Source organism: Coregonus clupeaformis, chromosome 8 (assembly GCF_020615455.1).
Source record: "Coregonus clupeaformis isolate EN_2021a chromosome 8, ASM2061545v1, whole genome shotgun sequence".
In the NCBI taxonomy this organism is placed as follows: Eukaryota; Metazoa; Chordata; class Actinopteri; order Salmoniformes; family Salmonidae; genus Coregonus; species Coregonus clupeaformis.
In genome coordinates, this window is record NC_059199.1 from 54069739 (window position 1) to 54083121 (window position 13383).

General features: G+C 43.2%; 1 protein-coding gene across 1 annotated transcript; it reads right to left on the bottom strand.

Moving 5' to 3' along the window:
* Positions 1–2744: 2744 nt before the first annotated feature.
* Positions 2745–5834, bottom strand: LOC121571328 (H/ACA ribonucleoprotein complex subunit 3). Its single transcript, XM_041882731.1, has 2 exons — positions 5632–5834; positions 2745–3370 (listed from the first exon to the last, which is right to left on the bottom strand). The coding sequence occupies exons 1-2, from the start codon at positions 5683–5685 to the stop codon at positions 3230–3232; spliced, it is 195 nt and encodes a 64-aa protein (XP_041738665.1). The 5' UTR covers positions 5686–5834; the 3' UTR covers positions 2745–3229.
* Between the last annotated feature and the right edge of the window lie 7549 nt (positions 5835–13383).

Sequence of the window (13383 nt, forward strand, 5' to 3'; positions counted from 1 at the left end):
GATTACACAGAAAACGATAAATCTTCGCAAATTAAAAAATTGGTTTTATTCACATTTTCTCAAGCATTTTTTCCCCCATCCTTTTTTTTTTTTTAAATACTGGTGTAATAAAAAAAATGATAACACTTTGAATGTCTTTGTTAACAAGCAAAATATTGGTGGAGGAAAAAAAAATAGAACACTAGAATCCATCCCTGCACAATAAAGTCAATACATTGAGAAGATCAAACACAAGCATTTAGCAGAATTGAAATACTTCCAGGACTGTGTTCTAAATGGCACCCTATTCTTTTTATTAGCAAACTACTTTTGACCAGGGCCCACTTTCACCTCTCACCTATTTTCTTGAGTTTACAAGCATTGCAGGAGGCAGGTGACATGCACACAGACAGAGACACACACACACACACACACAAGCAGGAGACATCAACGTGATGGATGCCTAGTAGTCTCATATCAGGAATGGTAGAAATGGCACCCTATTACTTACAGTGCATTCGGAAAGTGTTCAGACACCTTGACTTTTTCCACTGTTACATTACAGCCTTATTCTAAAATGGATTAAATCTTTTTTTCCCCCCTCATCAAACTTTACACAATACCCCATAGGTGTTGAAGCACCTTTGGCAGCGATTATAGCCTCGAGTCTTCTTGGGTATGATGCTACAAGCTTGGCACACCTGTATTTGGGGAGTTTCTCCCATTCTTCTCTGCAGATCCTCTCAAGCTCTGTCAGGTTGGATGGGGAGCATCGCTGCACAGCTATTTTCAGGTCTCTCCAGAGATGTTACATTGGGTTCAAGTCCGGAGTTTGGCTGGGCCACTCAAGGACATTCAGAGACTTGTCACGAAGCCACTCCTACATTGTCTTGGCTGTGCGCTTCCTGTTGGACCGTTGCCCCAGTCTGATTTCCTGAGCAGGTTTACATCAAGGATCTCTCTGTATTTGCTCTGTTCATCTTTCCCTTGATCCTGACTAGTCTCCCAGTCCCTGCCGCTGAAAAACATCCCCACAGCATTATGCTGCCACCCCCATGCTTCACCGTAGGGATGGTGCCAGGTTCCCTCCAGACATGACGCTTGGCATTCAGGCCAAAGAGTTCAATCTTGGTTTCATCAGACCAGAGAATCTTGTTTCTCATGGTCTGAGAGTCATTTAGTTGCCTTTTGGAAAACTCCAAGCGGCTCTCGTGCATTTTATTGAAGAGTGGCTTCCGTCTGGCCACTACCATAAAGGCCTGATTGGTGGAGTACTGCAGAGATGGTTGTCCTTCTCCACAGAGGAACTCTGGAGCTCTGTCAGAGTGACCATCGGGTTCTTGGTCACCTCCCTGACCAAGGCCCTTCTCCCCCGATTGCTCAGTTTGGCTGGGCGGCCAGCTCTAGGAAGAGTCTTGGTGGTTCCAAACTTCTTCCATTTAAGATTGATGGAGGCCACTGTGTTCTTGGGGATTTTCAATGCTGCAGAAATTGTTTGGTACCCTTCCCCAGATCTGTACCTCGACACAATCCTGTCTCGGAGCTCTACGTACAATTCCTTCAACCTCATGGCTTGGTTTTTGCTCTGACATGCAGTAAACTGTGGAACCTTATTTGGACAGGTGTGTGCCTTTCCAAATCATGTCCAATCAATTGAATTCACCACAGGTGGACTCCAATCAAGATGTAGAAACATCTCAAGGATGATCAATGGAAACAGAATGCAGTATGTCTCATAGCAAAGGGTCTGAATACTTATGTAAATACGTTTATTTTTATGACATTTCTAAAAAACCTGTTTTTGCTTTGTCATTATGGGGTATTGTTTGTAGGTTGATGAGGGGAAAAAACGATTTAATCAATTTTAGAATAAGGCTGTAACGTAATAAAATGTGGAAAAAGACAAGGGGTCTGAATACTTTCTGAATGCACTGTATATTCTAGCCAGCAGATCCAACGCGATTGCTTACAGCTGCACTAGGGTTAGACAGGCTTTCTGTGTAGATTAAAAGCCAATTTACGCTTGATCCGAAAATGTGGTCAGTTGCGCAGTATGGAGGGTGTAACGCAATTGCTGAGCCTCCAGAGGCATGCCGAGGCCAAATTGATCTCCGTACCGCATCGCCTCCCACATTCTGTAACAATGTAGAGGTATCTGTATATCTCCGCATTAACACGATTGGTTGGCTATAGGTGGGGGCGGGAGGTCCTGTATAAACACCAACTCAGTTACTTTACAACAGCTCTCCGAAGCGCAAGAAGTATGAATGCCCTGACTTCTGCAGAGGCCGTATTACCGTAAATGCTGCACGGCCAATGGTGACGTCAGATTGACCATGCAGCGCCTTTAAGACACCCCGGAGCCGCCGTTAAATATTTAATAATAGCAGTCATTCAATCTTCTCAGTGTAATAGTTGGGCTAATGGGACAATTCAGATTACAATGCATTTCTCATCCTAGGATTGAGGTAGGTTTTCCGAGACTTGCACCGGCTCCGAGGTGTCTTAATCTACACAGGAAGCCTGTCCGACCCTAGTGCAGCTGTAAGCTAGAGGATCGGATCTGCAGGCGATATATACACACACGCAATCAAAACTTAATTAGTTAACAATAAAAAGTTGATTGAAAAAGATTGTAAAAAAACACCCAAAACTATTAAAATATGTACATTATTTACAAAGCGCTCTGTCTAGGCAACCTCACAGCGCCATGGCACTGCTCTGTCCTATGTTTTTCCAACTACATTTCGGTACAAGTACAACAGTAGTTTTCACATTTAATTTATTCTCCGTCTCCAAAACAAATACTTTTAGAAAAATATTGACACTAGTACACACGTCAAATTAACAGTTGATTTTGACAGCTTTGAAACCACATTCATATGGATTAGTAGAATAACATACAGCACTTTATATCCAAAATGATAATGTGTTGTATACACACAGAATTATATATAGGTATTTTTTTAAAGACAAATAGCCTATTTAGGAGCCGGCCTGAGATTTTCATAAGCAGATTTCTGAGGCTAGCCCCAAGGCATACATCCTCTGGGCCCATACGTCTCAAACAATGGAGGAGCGAGCCTCTTAAATCAATTGATGATAAATCAAAGCCTGATTCACACTATAGGGCCATGCTGAGCTGTACTGTCACTGTAACCGTGCTGGAAAGGACAATGTACAAAGAAAATATCCAAGCCTACGGCCCTGTAGTGTGAATCAGGCACAATAGTTCTCATTCATGCTTCAATCACAGAACTGGTCTGGGCTGCTGGGTGAGGAGGAGGCCGAAGCGTTTCTTCAGGGTTACCCGGTGCCGGGAGAACTTGTCGTCAGGCGAAAAGCGGGCGGGATGGGCAGAGCTGGTGGGCTGGCCCAATAGATCCACCTTCTGTTGGGTCACGGAGTGACGAGAGAGGTATGAGAAGAAAAGAGATCGCATGAACAAGTAGGAGTATAGCTTGTTACATTATAACGTTACAGGGTTGAACTGGCCCATTTTCTACACTCAAGCTGTAGGGTCAGAAAAATGTTATATGTAATGTTTGGAAACGTGGACCAACTCTCTGAGAAGGTTATGAATTGCATCATCAGTTGATGTTTAGAGATGCTATCTAAGCAGGACCTAAGAACACAGTTACCATCAGGAACTAGCTACAATAAGAATAACACCATATACAAGTAATAATTAGATGGGTGCTTATATTTGTCCTATTTCACACATGTACAAGTGTGTATTAATGTATACGCATGTGTTTTTTGCATACCCCAACTCCGAGACACCCTCTGAGAGTGGGGCCACAGCTGAACTAGTACCTGGGCTTGAGGAGACGAGATCTCCTCTGACGCCCAGGATCCTTCAATTCAAAGTCCCATTAATCAGCTCTGCAAACGTATAACGTCAAAATATATTCGGTACGCACCAAAATATGGAGCTTCGCACAGCAACTATCGTCATTACTGCTGTTACGCACGGTATGTACTTCCTTCGGCACCTCCAATAAATTCACTCATTACTACCACGCACAGGTCGGCTGATCCAGCAGCAGTACATACTGTGCTTAACGGCAGCAATGACGATAGTTGCTCTGCGAAACTCTATATTTTGGTGAGTACTGAACGTATATAGACAACGTTTGCAGAGCTAGTTAATGTGACTTTCAATTTAAGGATCCTGGGCTTCAGAAATCTCATCTCCTCAAGCCCAGGTACTGGTTCAGGTCACGGCCAGGGTCTGCCATTATCAATGGTGACCCTGGAGCAATTAGGGTTAATTAAGTGCCTTGCTCAAGGGCACAGATTTTTCACCTTGTCTGCTCTGGGATTTGAACTAGCGACCTTTTGGTTACCGGCCCAACCATAGAAATATAATAATTATATTTCTATGGCCCCATTGCTCTTACGCTAGGCTGCCTGAACCAGTATCTGTGTGTTAGAGACCTCTAATGCCCAGAAAGCTCCAATTCAAACTCCCATTCACCAGCTCTGCAAGCTTTATAACGTTAATGTCAAAATACGTTTGCTTATCACCAAATACTATCTTAATTTACTCCCGTCATGGACGGTATGTACCGGAAGTCTTAATAAAAATGTACAAGCAACCGAAAAAATGCCTCTTCGGCAGCTCTGTGTTGAGCTGTTTTACACTTCCGATCTGTGCGTGGCTGCAAGGAGATGCCCAATAGGAATGTTTTTGGCTGCTTGTAAATTTTCATTTAGACATTTTTTGGAAGTACACACTGGCCGTAACGGGAGTAAATGAGCATAGTTTCTCAGCAAAAATCCATATGACCAACGAACGTATTTTGACATTATAATGCTTGCAGACCTGGTCAATGTGAGTTTGAATCTGAACTTTCTGGGCGTTAGAGGTCTGTAACGCACAGATACCGGCTCACCTTTCGCCCTGCTAGACTGCCTACCGCTTAGCTTTGGGACACAACATCGGGAGTATGTGTATTGATTGGACTCCCCGAGATGTGCATCGTTCTGTTGGCTGGCTACAGAAAATAACCCATACCACAATATAGCCAGCTTAACCAAAACATTACGTTTCCAGTCAACAAAGGCATATGTATAATCTCTAGCAACTCTACTTACCAGATGTAAAGTGAAATGTGTCCCTTGATATCAAATAAACATCTGAATCCAACTTCTGTCTGAACCGCACCATATTCCTGTTGTGTTCAGTAGACGGTGGTAGGAAGTCTCACTTGAAGTGCGTGGTCTAATGGCAGCCCGCTGTCTAACTCGACAGGAATATGGTGCTTTTCGGAAAAAAGTTGGATTCAGACGTTTATTTGATAGCGAGGGACACATTTCACTTTAAATCTGGTAAGTAGAGTTCATAGATATTATATACATGCCTTTGTTGACTGGAAACTTTTTTTAGTTGAAGCCGGCTATAATGTGGTAGCGTTATTTTCAGCCGCCAGCCACGAGATGCACAACTCTGGCATAGACTCCCGATGTTGTGTCCCAAAACTAGCCCTGCTAGGTTACCTGCCGCCCTGAAAACCACAATGCATTAACGCATTCCTCTTAACATTTCTTACAATGCCGAAGATATAAGTAATAGTTATGTGCTTAGTGGCCACGATTCTATTCCACATCATTTAATACTGCTAACGTTAGCTTGCTAGCTAAACATACCTTCAGAGTGTACACTCTCTCCCCATTCTCGTTCAAGTAGAACTGCAGGAACATCGTGGCAAATAACTTGTGCTTTGTAAGTTATAAACAACAATACTGCACCACCAAACTTTTATTTTACAGAAAATGCGCCTGTATTTGTTGCGTTCAGCGCTCCACGTGCAATTATTTTCTCCGTGTGTTGAAAGCGGATATCCGTGAGGAAAAAGGTGCCTCTTGCGCAAAGCAAATTGGGAAATTGAGTTTTATTTGCAGTTCTTATACTTGGAAAGAGTTTTCGTAGGATAATATTATTTCAATCAATCATCAATCACATATAATGTTCTCTTGTTAAAATGTTTTTGTTGTCCTCAGAACGTTGGATCATCGTCCCACTAATAAAAACTCTAAAGCTATAGTATGTTGGATATACTGTATGACACCCCAGAGGGTGCATTAGAATGATCTCAGATAGAAGGGAGACAGAAGCCGACCCAGCACAGATACTGTCAGATCAATCCCATGTCTGTATCAGAGCCACCTCTGATTCAGATATAAACGAAGAGTCCAACCAAGTCCAGACACAGGCCTCTCCCTCACTTAGATTTTCATGGATTTTAGTCGGTGCCACCTCATTCACAAGGAGAATCCGACCCAGTCCTGTTACAGCCAGAACAGCCAGTCCCAGCCACAGACCTCACATTCAAGACTGAGACCGATCTCTCTTCTCCAGCTATATCATATCTAGTGTTTTACTTTGGACCAGAACCAGGTGCAGTGACTCTGCAGTCTGACTCACACCTGCGATGCCTTCAACCTCACCCTCAGTCTGTCCCATACCTCTCACCCATACAGCCTGAGCAGCCTCCATCCATATCTAATGGCCCTCCACAGATAATCTGTCACTCAAACCTTATCCCAAGCTGCCCACTTCTAGATATAGATCTCCCCCAGGACAACAAAAAACATTAATTTCAAAGTTTAAAGCTAGAATCCTAAATTGCTATGTCCATTTTTGGACTTGTAAATTAATTATATTTACCCATTGATTATTGATGAATATAACTTATAAATGCCTCATGAGCTTAATTCAACTGTCGTACCCCATCAGAACCCAAAAATATTGTTTTACTCCAATGTTTGTAAACAATGTAAATGTAAACAAACAATGCATAGCCTCAAAACATGGTTAAAACTGCAGTATAATGTTGATATCATGGATGGTAAGTCCTTGCATCCATAGCTCTGTCTATGAATTTGAGAGTGGTTACAGAAACTGAGGTGGGATGAACCGCTTTGTTATTTATTCATTAAGGATTTTCTAGCTTTAACAAACCATACAACTCTATTCACAAGGACACATTTTAACAACTTTCACTGAACATTTACTAGAAGAACTGTGCAGATGGGAAGTTTGGTAACAGAATTTGGGTAAAATCTCCCTCAGTTTTTTATGTGACCACGTTTTCTAAAAACTCTTAAATATCTGCTCTGAATTAAGATTCAAATATGTCTGCAGAAATAATTGGGTTTTAGCCGTGTGGTGCCAGGACAACAACTTCTCCCTCAACGTGATCAAGACAAAGGAGATGATTGTGGACTACAGGAAAAAGAAGAGGACCGAGCACGCCCCCATTCTCATCGACAGGGCTGTAGTGGAGCAGGTTGAGATCTTCAAGTTCCTTGGTGTCCACATCACCAACAAACTAACATGGTCCAAGCACACCAAGACAGTCATGAAGAGGGCACGACAAACCTATTCCCCCTAAGGAGACTGAAAAGATTTGGCATGGGTCCTCAGAGCCTCAAAAGGTTCTACAGCTGCACCATCGAGAGCATCCTGACTGGTTGCATCACTGCCTGTAATGGCAACTACTCGGCCTCCGACCGCAAGGCACTACAGAGGGTAGTACGGCCCAGTACATCACTGGGGCCAAGCTTCCTACCATCCAGGACCTCTATACCAGGCGGTGTCAGAGGAAGGCCCTGAAAATTGTCAAAGACTCCAACCACCCTAGTCATAGACTGTTCTCTCTGCTACCACACGGCAAGCGGTACCGGAGCACCAAGTCTAGGTCCAAGAGGCTTCTAAACAGCTTCAACCCCCAAGCCATTAGACTCCTGAACATCTAATCAAATGGCTACCTAGACTATTTGCATTGCCCCCCACCCCTCTTTTACGCTGCTGCTACTCTCTGTTTATTATCTATGCATAGTCACTTTAATAACTCTACCTACATGTACATATTACCCCAATTACCTCGACTAACCGGTGCCCCCGCACATTGACTCTGTACCGGTACCCCCTGTATATAGCCTCGCTATTGTTATTTTACTGCTGCTCTTTAATTATTTTCTTTTTTTAGGTATTCTTTCTTAAAACTGCATTGATGGTTAAGGGCTTGTAAGTAAGCATTTCACTGTAAGGTCTACACCTGTTGTATTCGGTGCATGTGACAAATACAATTGGATTTGATTTGATTTAGCTATGTCATGACACCTTGACTTTGAAAAAAATCTATTTTGGTTATTGAACTTAAGTTAGTGAGGTGGATTTACATCCAGTAACAGAATTCCGGTAACGGAAGTACATCATGGGTCCCTGATCTGTACCATACAAAAATATATTATTATGGATATTAAAGTCATTCTCTTCATGGTAATGTATCCTGTTTAGGTACACAAAAGTAGAAATATTCAATTCCTCCTTTGCATATTTGGCTATTATTCTAATAAGCTACGCCCCCAAACAAGACCACATTTAGTTGGTCCGGACCAGACCAAATCTGAACCAATCATAGACGTCTATGTTTCACAAGTTTGGACAGTACAGCACAGTACATTAGAGTTCAGTACAGTATAGTAGTTCAGTAGAGTACAGTAAAGTAGATACAGTATTTTCAATACAGTACATTATACTGTACTCTAGTGTAGTGTGCTGTACTGTACAGTACTGAACTGTACTATACTCAACTTTTCTTTACTGTACTGTTCTCTACTGTGCGCTACTGTACTGTGGTGTCCAAACTTGTGAAACATAGATGTCTATAAATGGTTCAGATTTGGTCCGGCCAGGACAGACTGACCAAATTTCCACTACTTTTCAACGTCTAAGGACGTCCCGTGTCAGTTGGTCGGTGCTCAGTGGGTGAGGATGCTTGTTACAGTAAATGGAAAGAGGGTAAGTGGTAGGTGTCATTAAGAGCCGTGAGAGATGCCATTAACTGGAGAGAGAGGGAGAGGGAGGGGTTGTCCGGACTGTTTTTACACTCTTGCTTTGACCACTAGACAACAGAAAGAAAACAGTTATGAGCTGAACATAACAGTATGCTAGTGGAAGGGAGGACAGACAGTAGCAGGTGTCTGACCCAACTGTGGTTTGTGACTACTGTGATTTCCCATTGTAGCCAATTCAATTGCAGTCATTCGATTTGGTAACAGAATTAGGAATTTTTATCACTTAATAATTTATAAACAAACTTGATGTCAGCAAAAACACAACTAGTTTCTTAAACTTACAGAAGGCAAATCATTTCTCCAAAACTAAATACATTTATAAGTGTTGATATTAGTTGGCAGGGGACATTACTTCATCATTATTGTGTTTTGCCGTATTTCTAATACCTTTTAAGACTTTGTCTGGTAGATGTTGTCAAAGACCCATATTTCCATCTGTTTGACCAGAAATCAAAGCTTTTGCTTATTCCTACATTTTAGTGTGGAAAATTGTAGAAAATGTACAGTATATATGCCTTAATTTCTCAAAATTATAGACTCTTAGCTTTCATTTGAGATCCAATTTGACATGCCCCTATGAATGTCACGTTTGTGCTCATGGGTCCTTTTACATGTTAATACCCATTTGCATTGCTTCAGTAACTCTGAATAAAACGAGATTACACACTTTTCACATACCTTGTCAGAACAGTGATGTTATTAGTGGTTCTAAATGTCATACCTGCATCACCAATGGCACCCTATTCCCGAATCCCCCATATAGTGCACTACATTTGACCAAGGCCCATAGGGCTCTGGTCAAAAGTAGTGCACTATATGAGGAATATCCTTTGTACAAACTGGTAATTGATGTTCAGTTTATGGTTGTGTTTCATAAACTTTCACCCATATAGCTAGAACTATGTGGCCGGAATAGGGTGTCATTTGAGATTTGCCATGTGTGTGTGTTCCACCCTATATTCTTTAAGTTTGAGGTAACAGTTAAGCAAAGGACAAAGGTCACCATCAGGGACAGGTCAGAGCAGAGCCCAGACTGAGTTGAAAGGTCAGGATTTCTGCATGCTTACTACCGAGAGGTCACTTCTTATTCACACAATTCAGTCATTTCTCATTGACACAATTCTCTCTCTCTCTCTCACACTCACACACACACGTAGGAGCAGGGCCACCACGTCAGCCAAAGAGACAGATACCAAAAGCACCACCATAGCTAACCAAGCCAAAGACCAAACCCTGAGGGTCACTGAATGGCAGTGGACCTAGAGTGCCCCGCGGTGGCTGACTGGGGAAAGTAGATGTCACGGTATTGACGAAAAATTGGAGGCTACATTTGTAGGATATAGATAAGACTATCCCCCTAGGCACTCTTACCAGGTAGTTGCCGTTAAAAGCCTTTATTGAGTTGGCATGTCCATGTAGAAAAGTGAAATGAAGGCAAACAATTTGGCTACTTCCCTCAAAGTTCTGGAGGAATGTGCGCTCGGGGAGTGCACGGCAGCCATGGAGCCCTCCTTGACTCCGCCGAGGTCAGGGAGAGGTTAGAGGTCAGAATTTAAGAGAAAGATGTGGATGAGAAGAAGGATGAGGAAGAGGAGGAGACGGGGAAGGCTCGTTCACAGAGTAGCTGAATGAACTGTGTCGTCAGGAGTTTGTCACTAAGGTAACAACAAAGGAGTTGACTTTCTTTTTCTTTTTTTCTTACACGAATCACATGAATGTTCTGTGGAGGACTTTGTCACCTTAGTTTTATAGTATTCTTTTGTTACTATTTGCAGCAGCAGTGATAGTTGGGGATAGCGGTTTTGATAATACTGTCTCAGGTTGGGGCCGTGCTGGATTTGCAGTACCGTCCTCTCCTCAGACCCTGACACTATTGACATTCTTGCAAAGGAAGAGGCACAGACACAGATATTACAACCTTATTTCCATCTCTGGCTCGCTCTCTCCTCTCTCTCTCAGCCTCTCATTCTCTCTTTATAAATAAAAGTAGCCTACAGCACTGCTTTACATTTACATTTTAGTCATTTAGCAGACGCTCTTATCCAGAGCGAATTACAGTTAGTGAGTGCATACATTTTTTTTTTTTTTCCATACTGTACTACAAAATGGTTATTGCATATATGACTCTACATACACACAGTTGATAGATATTTATTACTCAATATTCTTTTGTAAATATGACAATTTAAGACATTTGAAAACTGTTTTTCTGTAGAATCTTCTAAGGACTGTCACACCTGTTCCAATTCAACACTAACTAACGCCATCTTCCCATAATCCCTTTATTCTACTCCTACAGGTAAACCACACAGGTGACCACCAGGTGTCACAAGCAAAAAAGGAAATTACCATATACATACGTTTTCATACATTGATACACAATAAAACAAAAACAAGTTCTATACATTTTCTTTTCTAATACATTTAAGTCATTTAGCAGACGCTCTTATCCAGAGCGACTTACAGTTAGTGAGTGCATACATTTGGTTTTTTTTCATACTGTACTACAAAATGGTTATTGCATTTATGACTCTACATACACACACACACCATAGATAGAGCACATATGTATGACTACACACAGGCACACAAACCACAGGTGACTGGTTGCACTTTAATTGGGGAAGACCAGCTCATAGTAATGGCCGGAACCGAGTGCACTTAACAGTATAAAACACATCAAACATAGTTTGATATCAATTAATTCACTCCATTCCAGCCATTATGTGCCGTCCTACCATCACCAGCCTCCTCCTACTTCATTATTGTGCTCTCTCCTTATTTCTTTCTTACCAGGTGGATCAGGAGCACCAGACATACCTGCCAGTGTCAGCACCACACTGCATCTGAAGGCTGTTCTGCACAACAACAGGCCCCGTCACTCACGGAACATGGAGAAGCTCTGAGCTCACCTATGACATCATATGACTTACAGTTCGAGAGGCACTGCATGTCTATGTCCACCAGTATTCCTCATACAAGCCATTCAACTTCAAACTACGATAACCACAATGCACCTGGCCATGGGCCTCCAGTGTTCATACAGAACTTTGTGACTCAGGATGGCCGGACTGTTAGTTGATGGTGTGATGGAGGGAATATTGAGTGAAGAAGGAGAGGAATCGGATGACTCCACCACGGTGCAGGTGGGAGATGTGCCGAAACAGGATGACCTGGAGAAAGAGGAGGAGGGTGGAAAAGAAAATGAAGGAATAGTACTTCCCTCCATCCAGACATACCCTTTCCCCTTCCGTCTCCAGTCTAGACACGCCCACTGATGACATCCCCCACCCCCTTTCCCTCTGACATCCAATCACGGGGGCAGGAGGATGTTGACGGACAACCCCGCCGTCCCGCTCCCCTAACCTGAGGCTCCTAGACATGGCTGCCCATGTCCACTCTTTCGCCTCAACGCCCCTGGAGAAAGATGACGAGGGCCATCTGAATTGGAACCCCCAGTACCCTCGCCCCTTTCAGCTCTCCCAAATCCGGGAAGAGAGTCTGGAGCATAGGCATCAGCTGGAGGAGAGTCCTGGAGAAGTTGGGAGTGGGAGGATAGTGGAGGCAAGCTGATGAGGGAGAACTGCAAAACTCTAAATCATCAAACGGGTCCAACACTGACAATATCAATGCTGAAGCATTGGACAGAATCATCAGTTCTCAAGCTTCAGGACTGGACAGTTTCAGTGTTGAAGTATCAGAGAGTACCGATCAAAAGGTGACAAATGTTGCTGAAACAAGTCCACCAGACAATGCCAACACTCACGCAACTGACAGTCTGAGTGCCAGTATTGAAGCAACTGACAGTGTCAAAGAAAAGCTGACAGGCATGATCAGACACGGCTACTGAAGCGCCTTGTATTACCGAGTGTGTTAGGTCAGATAGTGACAATACACTGTGGCCAGACTCTCCTACTACTGACTGGTGTGTGAAAGATTTTGCTGACCTCAGTACAGTCCCTATCATTACTCAGGTAGAGAGTCCACTGCCATTCACAACTGGCACAGATTCAGTCAGTGTGTCAGTGAGACTGTAGAAGAAGCATATTCTAGAATGGAGTAAACATAGAACCAGCATATAGAAGGTGCGAATGTGAATGACTGTGTCCAACAGTCAGACTCCCATACCAGGGCTGACCCAACCTCACTCTGGCTGGTAAGATTCCACTACACTCCCCCTGTCTGGATGTTCCAGGGCTCAACAACAACCAGCTCTAGTCATACATGCCCAGGGACAGCACAAGGGAGACTACCACCATCTCTTCCGCACACACCCTCCTCTCCCTGGGCCAGGTTGAGGTGGAGCACTCCCTCACCTCCACGTCCCATAGAAGACAGCAGGAGAGAGTTTTGGGTGCCATCAAGGGAGGGATGGACAGTGATGTAGAGAGAGAGAGAATGGGATGGAGACCAGAGAGGAGGTTGAGAGGGAGAGAGGCACAGAGATAAAGCAGAAAGAGTGAAACGGAAGGAGGGACTGAGTCGGAGGTAGAGACCACCCAAACTGATCAACAGATGCAGATAGAAGAAAAACAG

Excerpts from the sequence above, each read along its gene's own strand:
- LOC121571328 (XM_041882731.1), bottom strand. The coding sequence starts at position 5,685 with ATGTTCCTGCAGTTCTACTTGAACGAGAATGGGGAGAGAGTGTACACT. Across the intron at positions 3,371-5,631 it reads AGAGAGTGTACACTCTGAAG|AAGGTGGATCTATTGGGCCA; the intron begins GTATGTTTAGCT and ends GTGACCCAACAG.